Genomic DNA, 17,681 nt, shown 5'->3' with positions numbered 1-17,681 from the left:
GCTCATCCTGCCCTGCCCCGCCCTGCATTTCCCATAGAAATCCCAATCAAGGCCATGGCCTCAGCTCCCCCCTCACTCTTGTCTTCTGCCTCACCAAGACCTGACGCTTCCCCTGTGACCCTGCACAGTATGTGGTGACCCATTCTGGGACCTGTGAGTATGATAAACTTCTTCCTTCCAAGCGTCATTGCTAGAATAAAAAATATTTACTGTGAATCTAAGTCATTAAAAATACCCTAGCGAGTCAAGTCTTTAAGTGTGGTGGATGGGCATATTAGGAGTGTTCCATCTTTTTTTCCCAGCCTCAGTGTGCAAGTCTCTTGCCCTCCCAGCCACCCAGGCAGCTGTCACCTTTCTTACAATCAACACCATAGGGAACCCCAAACCGACTTGCCCCACACCGCCCAGCCCCTCACCAGCATCGCCCATGGAGCTGAAGATGCTCTCGGTGACACACATGATGGTGTCGGTGGCCTGGTCGTAGCGGCCGATGGGCTCGCCTCGGCTGGCAAATTGTCGCACGTGCTGCAGAAGATCATGCAGGGCCTGGCTGACCACACTGGCCGCTGCGCTGACCTGCTTCAGCAGCTCATTGTCATCGGTGGCCGCCTGGCAGGCACGGACACAGTTCTCCACCGAACGGTCCACAAGCTTCCCGGCTTCAATCAGCTGTTCCTGGCACACTGGGGAGCTGATGGTAGGGCTCACCACCTGAAGTGACACAGGAGCAGAGCTTGAGCACAGAGAGTCACTGTGGGTGGCCAGCGTGCACCAGCACTGCCACCAAGTCCCTTCCCTCTCTGGGTCTCAGTTCCTTACTTAGAGGCCCAGGGATTAAACTAAAGCACCAGTGAGGCTTCTCACACTTCAAGATTTAACTATATCTTTGTGATTTTAGATGCTTAATTTTATCTAACTTTAGGTTTAACAATTTTAATTTTTTTCTTTGTTACTGATACCTAATTATCTACATTACTACGTATCACTGTAGAGAGAAATATATGGTATTTACCAATTACACGTCCTCCTTTTAGGAAATCCTGAATTGAGTCTCCTGAACTAGGATAACAAGACTTAAAGAACTGCATTTCTTTTTCCAGAGAAAACTAGAACTCTACTTCGTGTTACTTTAAAGAATGGGAGGCTTCTGTCTTTTATCTGTGGGCACCAGGATGGTGCACAAGGAGAGAAGGAGGGAGATCCCCAAAGCCGCATCCCCAGGACAGGAAACCACAGGCTTGAGCCAGGTCAGGGTTCTGTTCAGCATGTTATGTCATCCAGTGGAGAAATGGACACCTCTCATTTCTGATGCACTGTCTCAGTAAAAATGCACATGGTGGAGTGGACAGGGCATTTGAAATGAGACCTAGTGAAAACCCCAGTTCTGCTACTTGCTACTTTGTGGCCTTAAGCTAGATGCTAACACCTAGGGGCCTCAGCTCCTCTTTGGTGAACTCAGAATGATGTGCTAATGAAATGAGGTTTGACACACAATGTGCACCTCCTAACCGGTGACAATGAACTTCATCCTTACTACCCTCCCTCTACCACTGTGCAGTATAGAAAGGGCTCCCAAAACTCTGCAGATCATTTCTGAGCCCTTTTATGATGCTGTACTACACAATTCAAGAACCCTTTGTGGGCAGGTGTAAAGAAGCAAATAACACCCATGGAGAATTCCGAAGGGGAGACATGGCAATTTGCATGCAGAAATAACAATTTAGACACTGAGAGGTACCACTGCCTGAGGTCTGGAGCAAAGTGATAAAAACAGAATTGGGCAGTTAATGTTAAAATCCTATTGTGTCACCTATACAATGACACGGGAAGTAAGCTCTAAGTCTCAGATAATTTTAAGAAATTCTGCTCCTGCTTCCCCCACCACGCCCCTGCGGCTGGAGGCAGGCGAGAACATGTGACACTTTGTGGAGGGGGTCAGGGTGCCGGCTGGCTGACCTTGGCACACGCCACGAGCTGTGAGGTGGAGAGGGCACACTGGGTGGCAGCAGCGATCACCCTGTTCTGCAGGACCGCATCTTCAGCCACTTGGGCGACGTTCTTCGCCTTTAGTACCAACATGGCAGCAGCATTGGCAACGGCTTTGGCCAAACTCATTAAAACATCCTAAGGAAAGGCAATCAAAACTAGTCATTCATATTTTTTTCTAATTACCCTTCACAGCCTGAAAATAAAATATGGTGTTCTTCACTTAAACAGGCTTTATTTAAATTCCATTTAGCCTTTTTCCTTTAGTACTTCAGAATAATACTCTTCCCACTTACTTTTCTGAAATGTCAACTTATCCTTAGAGGTAATTAAGGAAGGAGACTTGAATCCTAATAACATAGTCTCCTACATATTAAACAGCATAGATTTAAATCTAAGGTAGGTTAATCTGGGGGAAGGGCTTTTATTTTAACCACTGGCTCACATTCATGCACCCATCTAAAACCAAGTTTGACTATGTCACTCGAATGAGTGGTCACTGTGGTAGATCAGGAGAAGCTGAAAATATATCCAGATGGCAAAAATATGTGCTGTAGGGAAGAGATAATGCACGGCCTCCAAGTCATCATGCCCCACTATGTCAAAATTTATCTTCTGGATTTTCTCCTTTGCACCAGGATCCAAGTGATCAGAAATTAAGCCACATCTCTGCCTCCAGAGGGCAACGTTGGCCACACACAGAAAACACCTCCAGCCCCAGGGCCAAGCAAGGCTCTGAACGTAAGTTATCTCAGTGTTCTGTAGACTTCTGGATAGGTATTAAATTATTAAATGAAGTAGAGAGGGAGCCTACAAAAATAAACTAGCTACGAGCTACAGTCTCACTGAAGATGCAAGGAGCTTTGAGCCTTTAAAGATCAGTTTATGCATCATCTCAGCAAAGAAGGTGCTGTCTGCAGGATGGAGAATCCTTTGATTTAGCCGACCAGATTTGTCACCCATCTGGGTGATCTGAAGAATATCCACTGCTACATTTGATCTACTTTGTTGCTTTTAATAAATACTGAGGGTAGTTTATTTGGTTTGGAGATGCCTTCCCAAATAAATCCCAAACTTATGAGCCATTTTTATTTTGAGCAAACACGTCAAGGCTTTCTCCCAGAGGAAATGTGGTCAGAAATCTTTATTCATTCAAAAGATAATGAAAAGCACTTTTGATTCTAAATGGGAAGGGCACCCAGAGTCTTTGCAACAGGTATTTCATGAGGAGATGTATCAGAAACTTTACACAGCCAGAGACCAGATGCTGCCCAAGCACATCAGAGACCCATGAATCCATCAAGTGAAAGGATTTTAAAAGGGACGAACACCAAGCAGTCTAAAAGGAACCGTTTGGCTCAGTCTTTTTGAGGTCTGATGTTTCCTGCCCGTCCAAGGAAAAACCAAATCTTGTGGTGCCACAAGTAGAAGGTGCTTTTGGGATCTGACTGGCAACCGTCAGCCACACAACTTTTAGAAATTGTTCCCAACACAGCCTGCAAAGTTACAGGTCTTGAATGCCTATCTTAATGCCCAGTGAAGATACAACTTAAGCATCACAAATTATGGACAATATTTTTAAAAACAACTGCAAAGGGGACCACAGTATTCCTTTTCTCAGTATGAATCCATCTTTTCACAAAGCGACCAAGATCAGGTCATGTGGACTCACGACTGTTCTAAGGGGCTTTGTTAGATTCCTTTAAAGAAATCCTGTTCCTCCTATTAACATTGTCCAAAAAAAAAACCACAGTTAGAAAAAGAACATGATAGTACAGCTATAGTTGCTGACAGGGCTTTTGTCAAGCTTTATAACAAGCCCACTATTATGTAGCTCATGTAAAATAAATCTTTGTTAACTCTGGGAACGTGCAGTACATTGAGAACCCAAGAAAAGCTCTGAGATAGGATCTCAAGAATCAGAAAAACAGAGTAAGAAATCCAAAGTCAGTAAGCCAGGGGCTACTCAGAACTGGGGGAGGCTGCAGCATCACCTTATTGCACTGGTGTTGACTAGGGACCTTTACAGAAACAGGAAACGCTCAGCTCCGGCCTTTCCTTGGAAAGAAACCCTCTGCAGGACCACATCCTGAGCTGATCTGCTTCCCTAGCACGTCTGAATAGCAACACACATTAGGAAGCCAAGTTTGCATTTCTATGCAATGAAAACAGTCTTTCCAAGGGAAAAAAATAAAGACAGTCTCTTAAAAAAAAAATCCAAGGATGCACGAGACGTCTTAAGGAAGAACTACAACTTTCCTCTCAACCTTTCCAAATACCCTGGCGAAAGCAGTATGACATTTTTGAGGAAAGTTAAGTTGACCACTTCAAGATAACTAAGCCTACTAAACCAACAGCTGAATCCCCTGCTTAGCCAATTCCTAAGTGGGCAGCTGCCTACCGAGAATTACCTGCTTGAACATAACAAGCAAAGGCCAATACAAGGGCAGTTTAGGGATCTGGCTAAAAGAAAGTCCAGATGGGGACACAACAGGCTTGGACTTAGTGGGATAAATTTATGTGGTCTGAAGTTAATTCTCTTTAAAGCTAACTTATCACTGGCCACCTCAGCAAAGAAATGGCTCCCAGAAATACTCCCACTATGGGTTTCGCCCTCCATGATGACATGAATGTTCAAGCAATGGCTTTCATCACATTGCAGAATACGAATGAGTGTTATGGCCCCAGCACCACAGATACGTGGTAAGTGGAGGAGAAACCAACACATCTGTGGATGAAGGTATATGTTTCATGTATCACAACATGTATAATCACGTCTTAGTATAACCGATGCACCCTGTGTCAGTACAGTTTGGTAGTTTTAGGTAAAATGGCATGCAAAATTGCCACATGAAGCAAGACACCTTCAAGTTCGCTAGAGTAAAGCTGAATTACCTTTTTATTCCAAATGCTACAGAATTCCCAGTCAACCTGACATAGGATTGGAAAAGGGTATGTTCCAGAGAACCTGGGCTCAAACTATAACAGTTTAATGAGAATGTATTTCTATATTACCCATAAAATTAAGACATAAGAGGAGGAGGAAGAGAAGTGGTGGGCAGTCACCCCCAAGGATGGGGGAAGAGAGGCCCATCTTAGCCAGAGGCTTCCCAGCAGCAGGGCAGGGCTCTGCACCTCATCCCTGGCGGCCTAGACAGACAGAGGAGACAAGCAGAGGCCTCATCTGAGCTAGCAGCGCATCAAGGGGCTACAGCTGTTCACCAGAGGACAGACAAACAACCCATGTCCTGGGTGTTGAAAAAGAAGGGTGACAAAAAAGAGACTTCCCCACTGCACTTGTGCTTAGGGAAATGAAACAGACAACAGACCCCCTGCCGAATAAGCAAGAATGCTTGTTTGGGTGTGTGTGTGTGAAAGTGAGACAGAGTTTCGGGAGTTTCAGCCTTACATGTGGACTCCAGAATGATGCCATTTAAAACTGCCCCCAAACAGATAAAATAAGATTGGCCAAGAGTTGATAATTGTAGCAGCGGGGTGGTAGATACAAGGGGGTTCGTGACATTATTCTCTCCACTTTTGTGTTTAAAGAATGCCTGGCATTGTAGGTCTGCTTTGGTTATGTAACTGTACTCCTATTATGTTAATGTGTGTGTGCAATTCAATTAGTAGTTTAAAACCTATACACGCTTATGTTACTCTACAAGAAGATATGTCAAAGAAATAATCAATCTTCCCATGTTTTCTTCCGTCTGCTACTTCTATAGCTTTTCTTCTTCTTTCCTAATTACAACCCTTAAATAGAATTCGTGCCTCATATCAAATTAACCGAGTATCATAATTCTTCCAAGTGGTAAAGATACCTCAAGACAAATGCTGGGCATAAAAGCCACAGGGCATAAATCTGCAAAGAAGTAAAAAGCTAACCTTTTCAAACAATATTGCTTCTCTCTCACTTACCAACTTTACATTTCCCTGTATGGCCCCGGAAGATGACTGGTTAGCCAGAGACGGGTAAGATTCCTCAAGGGAGGAACAACCTAAGACAGGCACAGTCGCAGGGGGGCCATCAGGTGAGAAATTGGGGATCAACAGAGGTGAGGCTTAGAACCTCACCCCCCCTGTTTTGAGAGAAATCTTCTGTATCCGTGGATGTTTTATTGCCCTTGTCTAGCTTGGATTAACACATAGTCTACAGGCACACACCTGATCATCTACATTTGCCCTCTTACAGCACTAAACTATGTTTTCTACCTTTATCTTGCATCTACCTACCACTTCAGCATTTTATTAAACATTAATAATAATAATAATAATAAGGGAGAAATGTGGGATTCACATATAAATCAAGTATAAAAATCAAACGAATATTCATATTTGACCTGATTGGTTATAGTTCATAATGCGTGATCAAAACCAAAAGTTTCTGTGATGACTGCCCTTGCACTGTTCACCATGTAAGAACTTACTCACTATGTAAGAATTTGTTCACCATGTAAGAACTTGTTCGTTATGCTTCAGAAGATTGGAGACTGTTGAGAATGAGGCTTGGGGTTGATTAATGATTGTGCATTGAGTCCCCTATACAGAATTTTATTGTTGTTAACAACCATTTGATCAATAAATATGAGAGATGCTCTCTCAAAAAAAAAAGAATGCCTGGCATATTCACCAGTGAGAACAGCTAGGTAGGGGCTTTATAGTGATGATGTGTGATATAAGTGAAATTCATTTTTTCAATTAAAAAATATTTTTAACACACAAAAACCTCATCCCCAAGACAATCTACCTCAACCTTACTCTTGACAGTTCAAGGAAGATCTGGTTTTCGTTGCATTCTCCCTGTTTGGGTTTAGACCATCACTTAGACTTCTTTTGTCCAAGCTTCTGGGCTGCAGATACCTTACCTGGAATCGCTCATCAGTCTCATTCTCTCCGATCTGTCTCAGCAGATCTCCGCTGGCTTGCCCAATGCTTCCAGCCGCAGTCAAAACTGTCTGTCGAGGCTATGAACAAAGAATATATATTGGTTGGAAAGAAAATGCACATTCTCTGTGGTGCTGTCAGACACGGCATTGCGGGGGCAGGAGTCCTGCAGGATTGGCTCTTCCTGCACCTCAGTGAGAGTCTCAGACTCTTTGCCAAACAGGAGACAGAAACATCCTGGTGAAATTTGTGTAAAAAAATGCCTGACATCTCACACACCAGCAATAGGTGGGATAGATTTGAAATGTTCAATTAATGAGTCTCATTCAGCTGGTTGAAAGGTGATGCACACGTCATGGAAATTAGGGTGCAAACTCACATCCCTTTTAAATGCGTATTTGTCATGTGTGTTAGTTCTGAGGTTGTATCTAACCAGTTGCCCCAGAGTGGGAGGTAAGGGAGTGCTGTAACAATAAGGCTCCTAAGTGCTGTAACAACCCCCAGCAGGACGGAAGGAACAGCTCAGGAAGCAAGAGGATGCACCTGTCTCAGAGAACCTGAGTGACTGCTTGCCCCAAGAGCTCACCTCTCCAGAAGTAGGCTGCACAGCTTTCAGCAAGTCTGACACTGCCCCAGCGAGGGTCCTTGCGGCTCTGAGCAAGTCCTCCCCGCTGCCCACCTCATCGTCCATGAGGGCTGCCAACAGCTTCACACCCTTGGACATCTCCGTCAGGTTGGAAGAAATGGTGGTGATCGCACACCCCACAGCTGTGTAGTCGGTGTCTGCAGGGTCACCTGGGAGACAGAGAAAGACCATCACTGTCACAGGAGTGGGGTGAACGGAGTGAAGAGCCGAGCAGGCAAGAGGGGAGTGGCCTCGGTGCCGAGCTCACCACTGCCATTCGGCAGGATCAGACAAAAGTCTGCACGTGCACAGTGAGATGGACGTCTCCCTGCCTCCAAGGTGCCGCTCCTCACAGGGCCTTTCTCCTGGAGGGCTCCTATATTGAAATACTGAGCACGGGTGCTCTTAATATTCCAAAGTGAGTCTCAGGACCTCACGCCTTTTTCAACAGGCCCGTCAGCACTTAGGGAGGTCAGCTCTGCTCCTCAAACACTGAGATGTGCACAGTCAAGCCAAGATATTTCCTGGCTGTCACGTGCACTGCCAGCAGACTCCCTTCAGACAAGGTAGAAGGCAGCACTCGGGATGGATCTATTCATTCAAACATTTTCAGACTGCAAGCACCCGGAAAGGAGAACCTAGCCTCAATATACCTTGAGGCATGTCCAACATGATGACAAACAATGGGAAGAGTGTACTAAGTGTAATTTAACGACAATGCGTGATACAGACAGAAAGGAATGAGATGTTCCCCACTTTTCTCCTGGGTCAGTGGAAGGAATGCCTGAAGTGCTCAGAGTACCTAAAAATAAACTATTCTCTCATAATAGGAAAATCTGTTGCTTCAATCAAAGAATAAGAAATTCTTTTTGAGACAAAACCCCCGCACCCCACAAACCACAGAGGGACTTACCAGCAGTGAGGTTAACGACTGACGCCGTTCCAGCTGTGATGGCATCAACTTGGGAGTGGATTTCGTGTTTGGATTCATCCACCTTATTCTGAACCCATACCCTAGATGCCTACAAAAGCAGACAGCATGACATAATACTGCACAGCATCACGCAGGAGACCAACGAAGTCATACCATAGAATGAGACCAGCATTTGGGCCACACTCCTCTTACTAGGGCAGCACCAAAGCCCTTAAGTCATCTTAAGCAACGTCTTTCATGGGACTCTTGCTCATTCACTGATGCTTAATGGCACATTAAATTGTCAATATTTCTTAAACTGTTTAAATTTTTTGAAAGTTTCAAGGTCTTAGAAAAATTCTAGGTGGCTTTATTTAGTTAAATCCAATGAAAAAGCAAGAATTAACGTCTCATAATGATATTGCATGGTAACACCAATTTTTTGCTAATTTTCACCTTGATTTTTAGAGAACAGGGTTAGAATTCGGGTGTTTCAGCTCATGAATGTTCTCTGTCAGCACAGGATTTGTCTTTTGTTTACAACTTCATGTCGTATAGATGTGGTATCTTTTCTGGAAGGGTTTGTGGGGGCAGGTAGTCAACCCCATTCTGTAAATTGCCTAGATTCGCACAGCCACTGAGCAGTGGGGCTGGGATTTGAGCCCAGATTCTGTGACCCTTGGGTCCAAGTTCTAAACACCCAGTAGCACCTCACAATTCTCATCCTTTGGGTCCAAGCTGCAGACGGAAACTCAACATATTTGGGAAAAAAACCACATTGAGTTTCCCTTCACCTCCTGGAGAAAGATACACCTAGCTGAATCCAGATGGAATGCAAAACCCTGTTTTCTTCCAGGACAGACTCTGAATAAAAATCACAAACTATATTTACCATATCCTGGCCAAGAGGTGGCAGCGAGTCAAGCTCACTGAGGTCATCCTGGGCCTGCTGGACAGCATGCATGCTCGTGTTGATGGTCCCCATGAGGGCCTGCTGGGCTGAGGTCTGCAAAGGCAGGGGACACAAGGTGGTCATGCCACACTCCTGGGACTGACACGGCCGTCTACACAAAACAAGGCAGGACTAAACTCTGGGCTCAGGACAAAGTGGCCCAGGGTATGTCTCAACAACTGCCTAAACCACCTCCCATTTCCAACTGGGGGCTGGAAATAGATAACTGCATTAATAGAATACTAAATATGGGTGTTTGCAGTAGAGGGATTACTCTCAGAAGAGTGCGGAGAGCTTAATTAGCTGACAAGAAGGTTCAGAAAGTCTTTGCAGAGGAGCTAAGGGATCTAGTCCTTGAGTACCAAGGACAGAAGTCTCATTTATAGGAAACACGTGTGTCACACCAGAACTCTTCTTGATAAATAAAGGATTCCACCCAAACCTAAAGTCAACATGCTTCTTCAGAGGCAAATCGCTTCTGAGCCTTCAGGCTCTTCAGCTTATTAAAACTTCTTGCCCAGTAGCACAGAATTCCTGGAGGCCCAAGAGAGGCCCTCAGCAGGCAGACCAGCACAGTGCAGGGAACCAAAGATCCACGTGGGGAAAGTGTGGATCACTACAGGCCTGGTCTATTTCTAAGACTCTCCGAGGGTATCTAGGTTATTAGCAGCCTGATGCTGCTTAACACAGAGAAGCAGGGTTCTAACTCTATATCGCCTGTAATGTGGACAGGCCACTGTTTCTCTTCCAGACCCAAAGGACACCTATGCTCCTAGACAGCGAGTTACCAGAGGGGCCCAATTAAAAGAAAGCACTGGGGACTGCGCAGCTGAGGAGCCATGATTCAGATGGCTAGCCCGAGTGTGGATGACACACACAACCTATCACCATGTCTGGTGGCCCTCCCTGCACACCAGAGGTGGCTTACTGGTGCACCAGTGCCTGGGAAGCCTCACCAGTGGGGGCATGTGGCCTCGGTGCATCTGTCCAACCATGACCTGCTGCTGCGGCGAGGGCATGCTGCCAACGTTGAAGGTCTCGGGCCCGCTGGAGCCAGAGCGCATCACGGCTGGAAGAGCCACTGAGCCATGCTCTACCTTCCCCGTCCGATTGAACTGCTGCTGCAAGATGGTGGACCTGCAGGGGACAGGCAGTTTGGTCACTGAGCAGAGAAAGGCAGTGATAAGACCACAGATCTCACCAGTGTTTGCTGCTTTATGCTATGGAGGCCTATTTAAAAGAGGCATACACAAAATTGTAAATGGAAAAAGCATGAAAATGCTCAAGCAGAAGAAACCTGAGATGAATCTTTTCATACTTAGTAATATAAATAACCATTCCCAATTTATTTAGTAAGCTTATGGTATTACATAATCAGTTGCTCTTAAAACAGGTATTCCCATAACAACGATTTTCCAGGTGTAAGTGAAAGTTCTAGGTACATTGATCTATTATTTGGTAGATCCTACCTGAAAGAGCATTAATTCAACAAGTATCTACTGCCTACCAGGTGCTTTTCTAGGTGTTTATCCTTAGCTTTAAGGGAGAAGTGTGGAAATGAATTTAAAGGAAATCTTCCACAGCTCAGCTCCCCTCCCCCGATTCCAAGGCCACTGACCAGAGGATGTTTAAATACCTTTGGAGGCTTGATGATGTGACAGATATTTCAACTAAAGTCTGGAAGACTCGTAGGGCATCCAGTAAAATCAATGATCAATTTTTTACTTCTTGATATTTTCTTAGAATGAAAGGTGATTACAAAGGACTTCGAGCACATGAAGGTGAGAAGTCATAGGATGTCTATCTGCCTCAGTAGCCCAGTGAAGAGACCCCCAGGGAGAGTCTAGGGGAGTCAGTGCATGTGTGGGAGGGGGCAGGTTTGGTGAGTAGCTGACCGAAGGGACAGGGGCCTCTGACCAGCCGTGACAGATACCTCGCTATTGCCCGGGGCAAAGCTCAGGAACCACGCTAGGATACCAAGCACCAGGCCACCATGGGGAAACATTCATGTCTGTGAGGGGAGTGATCTGAGGGGGGTGGACAGGGGGACTCCAGCAGGAAGGCAGCTGCACTCTGAGATCTCAGCCCATGTCCCATGTGCGGAGACGTGAAAGGTCTTGGGACAGAGACCTGTCTGGACCACTCTTCTGCTCACATTGCTCAGATCCTCGGGGATGCCTGAGGCAGTGGGAAGGGGCTGCAGTGGCCCCAGGCAGGGGAGGGTCCCAGCGTTCTGGGCTGACACACTTCGCTGCTTTTAGGCAAAGTACAAGCGCAGGGGAGTCCTCTGAGGGGAACAGCTCCCCCTGCCAGGAAGCACTAGCTTACTAATTTCCATCTAATGGTCATTAATAATTCCAAAGATTTTAGGTGTTTTGCCAGAGGGCTTCAAGTACTTGAATCATATCACATTAACTTTGGTTCCAACTTGAGTGTGTGACAGTAGGGGACAAATGGAAAAGCACCTTCAAGGTGATTAGGAAGCAAATTGGGAGAAACTGGTACAGAGTGGAAATGTTAGCGTAACAATTACTGTGAGTCAGCAAGTTCAGTGTGCGGGCAGCTGCTACAATTTGCTGGCAGCGAACTGTGGGAGACCTCGCAAGATCTGCATCCGACTCCGGGCTCTGCCGTCTGTGTGCACCTCAACTACCTTTCATGTGCTCTTGTTTCCTCATCCACGAGCTGGGAATGATAGTATCGGGTCCACCTCCTGCATAGGGGGTGGTGGCTGGGATTCAATAACTCAGCATGTTGGTCACACACATAAAGTGTAGACAAGAAAACTTGTTATTACAATGCTCTGTTTAACACAGACTACATTTTACATTGAACTATTTCCCAACAAGTTATACTTATTAGATGTTAATTTTAGTAAGTCTCAGTTGCCTCATGTATAAAATGGGGCTAAACTGAGACTGTTCTGAATGAAAATGATGATGGAGCCCATAGCAAGCATTTACACACCAGACATCAAATAAACCAATCATCAAAATAAAACTTAGAAAGTAGTCCTATCCTTATTCTCATTTCATAGATGAGATGAAGGGGGACAGAGAAAGTTTTCAATGTCCCCAAGGCCACACATTGAAAAACAGATCCCAGACTGAACCCAGTCACTCTGGCTCCATCCAGGGCCCGTGTTCCTAACCACCTCCCTCAGCCGCCTCATGACACATGTATCAAGCATGGCATGTAGCAAGTGCTCCATTAACAGCAACCCCTCCACTGGCCGGACCCTTCCCTGAAAAGGTATGAAATTAAACAGAAGCTCACTTTCCGGCCTTTGATGAAAATGATACAATTTTAGAGATTTAAATCAGAAATTCAGAACAGGACTCATGAATGCTCACTGTGTCTAAAGATGGAGTTAAGCACATTTTGTTCAGTTGCTCTCTTAAATCCCAACCCCTCCCACCTGCTCACAAGACACCCTCAACTCTGATGATGATGTTTGGGCACCATACTTCGGCTGCTCATCTGTATCGTCGATTATCATCTCCTTCACATGACGGACTTCAGGGCAGCAGGCCCCAGAGAGGACACAAGAAACCTGCCCATCTAAGGGGAAGGAAGTTCTTCAGCACTCTTAACAATACTTTTTTTTTTTTCCAAAAGTTACAATCCTGTAGCTATAACAGGCTTATTTTTATTTCTTTATTTCTTTTTATTTTGGTATCATTAATATACAATTACATGAGCAACATTGTGGTTATTAGATTCCCCCCATTATCAAGTTCCCACCATACGCCCCATTACAGTCACTGTCCATCAGTGTAGTAAGATGCTACAGAATCACTACTTATGTTCTCTGTGCTATATACTGCCTTCCCCGTGCCCCCCGCTACATTATGTGTGCTAATCATAATGCCCCTTATTCCCTTTATCTCTCCCTTCCCACCCACTCTCCCCAGTCCCTTTCCTCTTGGTAACTGTTAGTCCATTCTTGGGTTCTGTGAGTCTGCTGCTGTTTTGTTCCTTCAGTTTTTGCTTTGTTCTTATGCTCCACAGATGAGTGAAATCATTTGGTACTTGTCTCTCTCCACCTGGCTTATTTCACTGAGCATAATACCCTCTAGCTCCATCCATGTTGTTGCAAATGGTAGGATTTTTTTCTTCTTATGGCTGAATAATACTCTAATAATACTTACTTTTTTGGGGAAACGGACTCTTCTAACATAGTTGACTCCTCATCGCCCTCTAATCCAAATCTGTCTTTACTTTGTTTCTGAGGTAAAACAAGACAGAAATGAAAGTCAGCAGGTCCTGACACAAGAACCTTTTTAGAGACCTTTTAAAAGGAGTCCCACAAGCATAAATATTGAAGTTCACCCAAAATTCCTTGTATGGGAATAAGTGACGGGTGAACAAAAGTAATAATAATAAAAGAACCATTATTTACTATACAGAGATATACAATGTCTTCTGTGTTTATTACTGCACAATTTTATATAGTAAAAATCAAGACACAGATTTAATATTGTAGCTGAACTTGGCTATTTCAGCAGGCTATATCTTGAAGGCTTTGGAAAGCTGTCTGTATACCGCTATGGCATATAACTTCATTCAATTTAGTTTAAAAGGAAACATATGAAAAACTCAAAGAATACTTTCAGACTTTCAGTCTGTGTTTCTAAGGAGGCTGGAAAGCATAGTATACCTAGAGAAGGATATGTTAAGGGGTAGGCTAGGCTCATTCATTAGACAAGTGATACACTACTGCTCATCACCCAGCTGTCAGTTATACAAATTTGAGTTGCAGCAAAATTGGAAGTTCTTGTAGGTTCTTAAGGTCAAAGACCAAACACTCAAGCCATCGTAACCTCAAAGATGAAATTAGTGAATCAAGGACTTCACAAAGGGTTTTTTCAGGTAGCTACAGCATGTAAAATGAGTCTTTTAGTAAAGAAGCCTTGCTTTTCCAATGTGCTTCAGTATGAAATACCTTTTTGAGGATGATGTCAATGTAGCCTGCAATCAGCTGGGATATTTGCTCTCCCTCAGTGGTTTGTACTGAATAGTAGCTTTCCTGATATTCCCCAAAATCCTGGATAAAACAAACAAACCAGCATTAGAATATAACTGGATTAGATATATCAGCAGTTATAAAGGTGAGGAGGCCCAGTTCTGGACCAAGATGCAGAGACTCATTTTTCCCGTTCCTCCACTCCAAATACAACTGAACACCCTAAAATTTGTTCAACAAATAATGGTAAAAGAACTCTGAAAGGTGGCCTGGCTAGGGCCTGAGGAGGACCTGAAGAACCACAATCTGGCGAGTTCTTGGGTTTTCTTTTATATCCTATTACCTCCAAGTCGGGTGCTGGAGAGGATTGAAACTTAGAGCCTCTAATAGGCAGGCCCTGAGAACCTGCTCCTGATCACCAAAGGACCAAGAGAGGGGAAGCCTAACAGAGATCTAAATAAATCTCTAACTAACCCAGCTTCACAACCTGGGCTGCTGTTCACTGGTAGCTGCATTCCAGCTCCTGCTCTACAACCCAAGCAGGTAGGTGGTCTTAGCCTTTAATAGCTGAGGCCACAGTGAAGCCCTATGCTCCCTGCTCTTATATGTGGTATAAGGAGACACAGGTCTAGTGGCTTCTGCCTCCCCCAACATGATTGGTCAGTCACCCAGCAATAGCAGGTGGTCCAGGAAAGTAAGTACCTTCTTCCCTCAGGACAGTGTCAAAAAAACAAAGCAGTCCAGAACAGCTCTGCAAGGGCTCAGAGAATGAGCTGTCATTGCAACCAAAGCCCACAAAAGTAGGCCAGAACACTACACACTAAATCTAAACAAGGTGTCTATCTGCTGAAATAAAAGATTTAAATAAGGTCAAGAATCTCCTAACTTAATAACCAAAATGTTGAGATAGAGTAAAAACATCACTACTCATATCAAGAACTGAGACAACCACCATATGAATAAAAAAGGTAATCACTGAAGTCATTACTGATATGAATCAGATGTTGGAATTATTTGTTAAGGACTTTAAAGCAGCCACCATAAAAAGTTGCAATGATCAGTTAACAAATTCTCCTCAAACAAAAGAAAAAGGAAATGTCGACAAAGTAATGTAAGTCAGGAAAAAGAACTAAATGGAAATCATGGAACTGAAAAATGCAATAACGAAATAAACTCATAGGACAAACTAGTGTGGAGATGACAGAGGATAGGCTCAATAAACTTGAAAACAGATTAATAGTATTTGGTCAATCTGAACAGTACAGAGAGAATGGACTAAACATGAAAAAGCAAACAGGGCTTCAGGGTCTTTGGGGCAGTAACAAAAAGTGTAACATTCACATCACTAACCCACAGTGAGAGGAGAGGAGTGTGGGACAAAAAAAAAGGATTCAAAGAAATAATGGCTGAAAGCACCCCCAAATTAAAGACACACACCTACAAATTTAAGAAGCTGAGCAAACCCCAAACATAAAAAATACTAAGAAATCTACACCAAGAATTTTTGAAAACTAGAGACAAAAGTCATAAAACCAGCCAGAGAAAAGTAACATATTATCTATAAATGACCACCAACTTGAATGACAGAAAATTTCTAATCTGAAACCATGGAGGCCAGAAAGAAGTGGCACATTTTTCAGGTGCTAAAAGAAAGAACTGTCAATCTCAAACCCTTTATCTGGCAAAATTATCCTTCATGAATGAAGGAGAAATAAGAACATTCTCAGAAGTAAAACGAAGAGTATCTGGTATTAGCAGACCTACCTACTTTTAAGGAATGCCTAAAGGAAATTTTCCAAACACAAAGAAAATGGTAACAGGAGAAGGCCAGGAACTTGAAAAAGAAAATATCAATGGGATATGTAACAGACTATCCTTTACCTCATGAATTTTTTTAAATCATATTTTATGGTTGAAGCAAAAGTTATAAAACCATGTCACATGGTGTTCAAAGTATATAGAAGAAATATTTATTTCCATAATTATATTTAAAAAAGTGAAGAGTTTAAAGAGGACTAAATAGAAGTTTCTACACCTTACTTGAAATGGTAAAACATTGACACCACTAGGTCATAATTTCTTATGTATATGGTAAAATCTAGAACAATCACCAAGAACACTATAGAAAGAGATATGCTCAAAAATGTTATAAACAAATAAATATAGAACTCTAAAAAATATTCAAGTAACCCAAAGGAAGGCAAGAAAGAGGGTAAATAGAAAAAAATACATATATATTTTTATACACATGATATGTATATATGATGCCAGAGCTCTTGTTTACGGACTCGAAGAATGAACTTCATAAACACTCAAGGTACAAGAGCAAAGCGGAGGCTTTTATTTAGAGATAAAGTGAGAGGACAGAGCTCCTGGCTCATGCCAGAAGGGCATAAGAAAGTCCCCTGGGTGGTACATTGTCCAAGCGGTTTTATAGGCAGTTGAGAGACAAACGGCTAGGGATGTACACCTGCTAAGTGGTCCCAAAATGTTTATCTTTGAAGAGACATTAAGTTTCTTATTAGTCTTCCTGGTTATTTACAAGAATTTTACTGCTCTGATTTCCTCCCAGGATAGCAGCTTCCTGGTCTGGGAGCATATCACTCAAGGCTGCCTGCTTTGCTCCCAAGGTGGGGTGAGTTATTGTCTGTTTGTTAAAGAGTATGTTAAGACTGTTACTTTTTAACAAACTGGGTTTTTAAAATGCAATCTAATTTTCAAGATGGCATTCTTCCTGTTTTTACTATGTTGTTTTGGGCTTGCTTGCTATATTGCCCAGGTTGCAAATCATTTATTTAGGGCTGAAGGAAGAAAGGCAGCACCTGGGTAAAGTCAGAAAAACAAGCTGGACCCCCAGCAGGTCAAAGCAAATCCCGCAATGGATTATCTTGCTTTGTTTTTCCTGGAAGCCCTCACCCTACTGTCTATGCCCATGGTGCCTCTCTCATATATACATACATGTGTATATATACATATCAATAATTAGCTTAAAATATAAATGATCTAACTGTGCCAATTAAGAGATTGACAGTGAATTTTTAAAAAGCACAATCCAACTCTATGCTCTTCAGGAAACTAATTTCAAATATAGGTATGTTGGAAGTAAAAGGATGAAAAAGGTATCATGCAAATTTAATTTTTTTTTTAAAGCATGGGTGGCCATATTGATATAAGATTAAGCAGATTTCAGACCTCAAATGAATTTACTATGAATAAAAGAACATAATGATAAAACAATCTCTCCATGAAGACAACAGAGGAATCTTAAACATATAAGCACAAACAACAGAACTTCAAAATACTTGAAGCAAAAACTGGTAGAGATGAAATGAGAAACAGAAAAATCCACAATTGT

The 17,681-nt window shown here is 43.3% G+C and overlaps 1 protein-coding gene across 1 annotated transcript in view; it reads right to left on the bottom strand.

The window, feature by feature from the left end:
- Nucleotides 1–17,681, bottom strand: part of TLN2 (talin 2) — a 453,275-nt gene that overhangs the window by 142,967 nt on the left and 292,627 nt on the right. Inside the window, exons 12-20 of the mRNA XM_036903054.2 lie at nt 14,306–14,407; nt 13,512–13,588; nt 10,317–10,497; nt 9,301–9,414; nt 8,409–8,517; nt 7,457–7,665; nt 6,852–6,950; nt 1,957–2,124; nt 417–711 (exon numbers count right to left, since the gene is read on the bottom strand). Coding sequence (XP_036758949.2) covers nt 417–711; nt 1,957–2,124; nt 6,852–6,950; nt 7,457–7,665; nt 8,409–8,517; nt 9,301–9,414; nt 10,317–10,497; nt 13,512–13,588; nt 14,306–14,407 — 1,354 coding nt within the window. The remainder of the gene's footprint in view (nt 1–416; nt 712–1,956; nt 2,125–6,851; nt 6,951–7,456; nt 7,666–8,408; nt 8,518–9,300; nt 9,415–10,316; nt 10,498–13,511; nt 13,589–14,305; nt 14,408–17,681) is intronic.

This window comes from Manis pentadactyla, chromosome 11, assembly GCF_030020395.1.
Source record: "Manis pentadactyla isolate mManPen7 chromosome 11, mManPen7.hap1, whole genome shotgun sequence".
NCBI classification, from domain to species: Eukaryota; Metazoa; Chordata; class Mammalia; order Pholidota; family Manidae; genus Manis; species Manis pentadactyla.
Note: the sequence above shows the minus strand (reverse complement) of the source record. Positions and strands in the feature narration are given on the sequence as shown.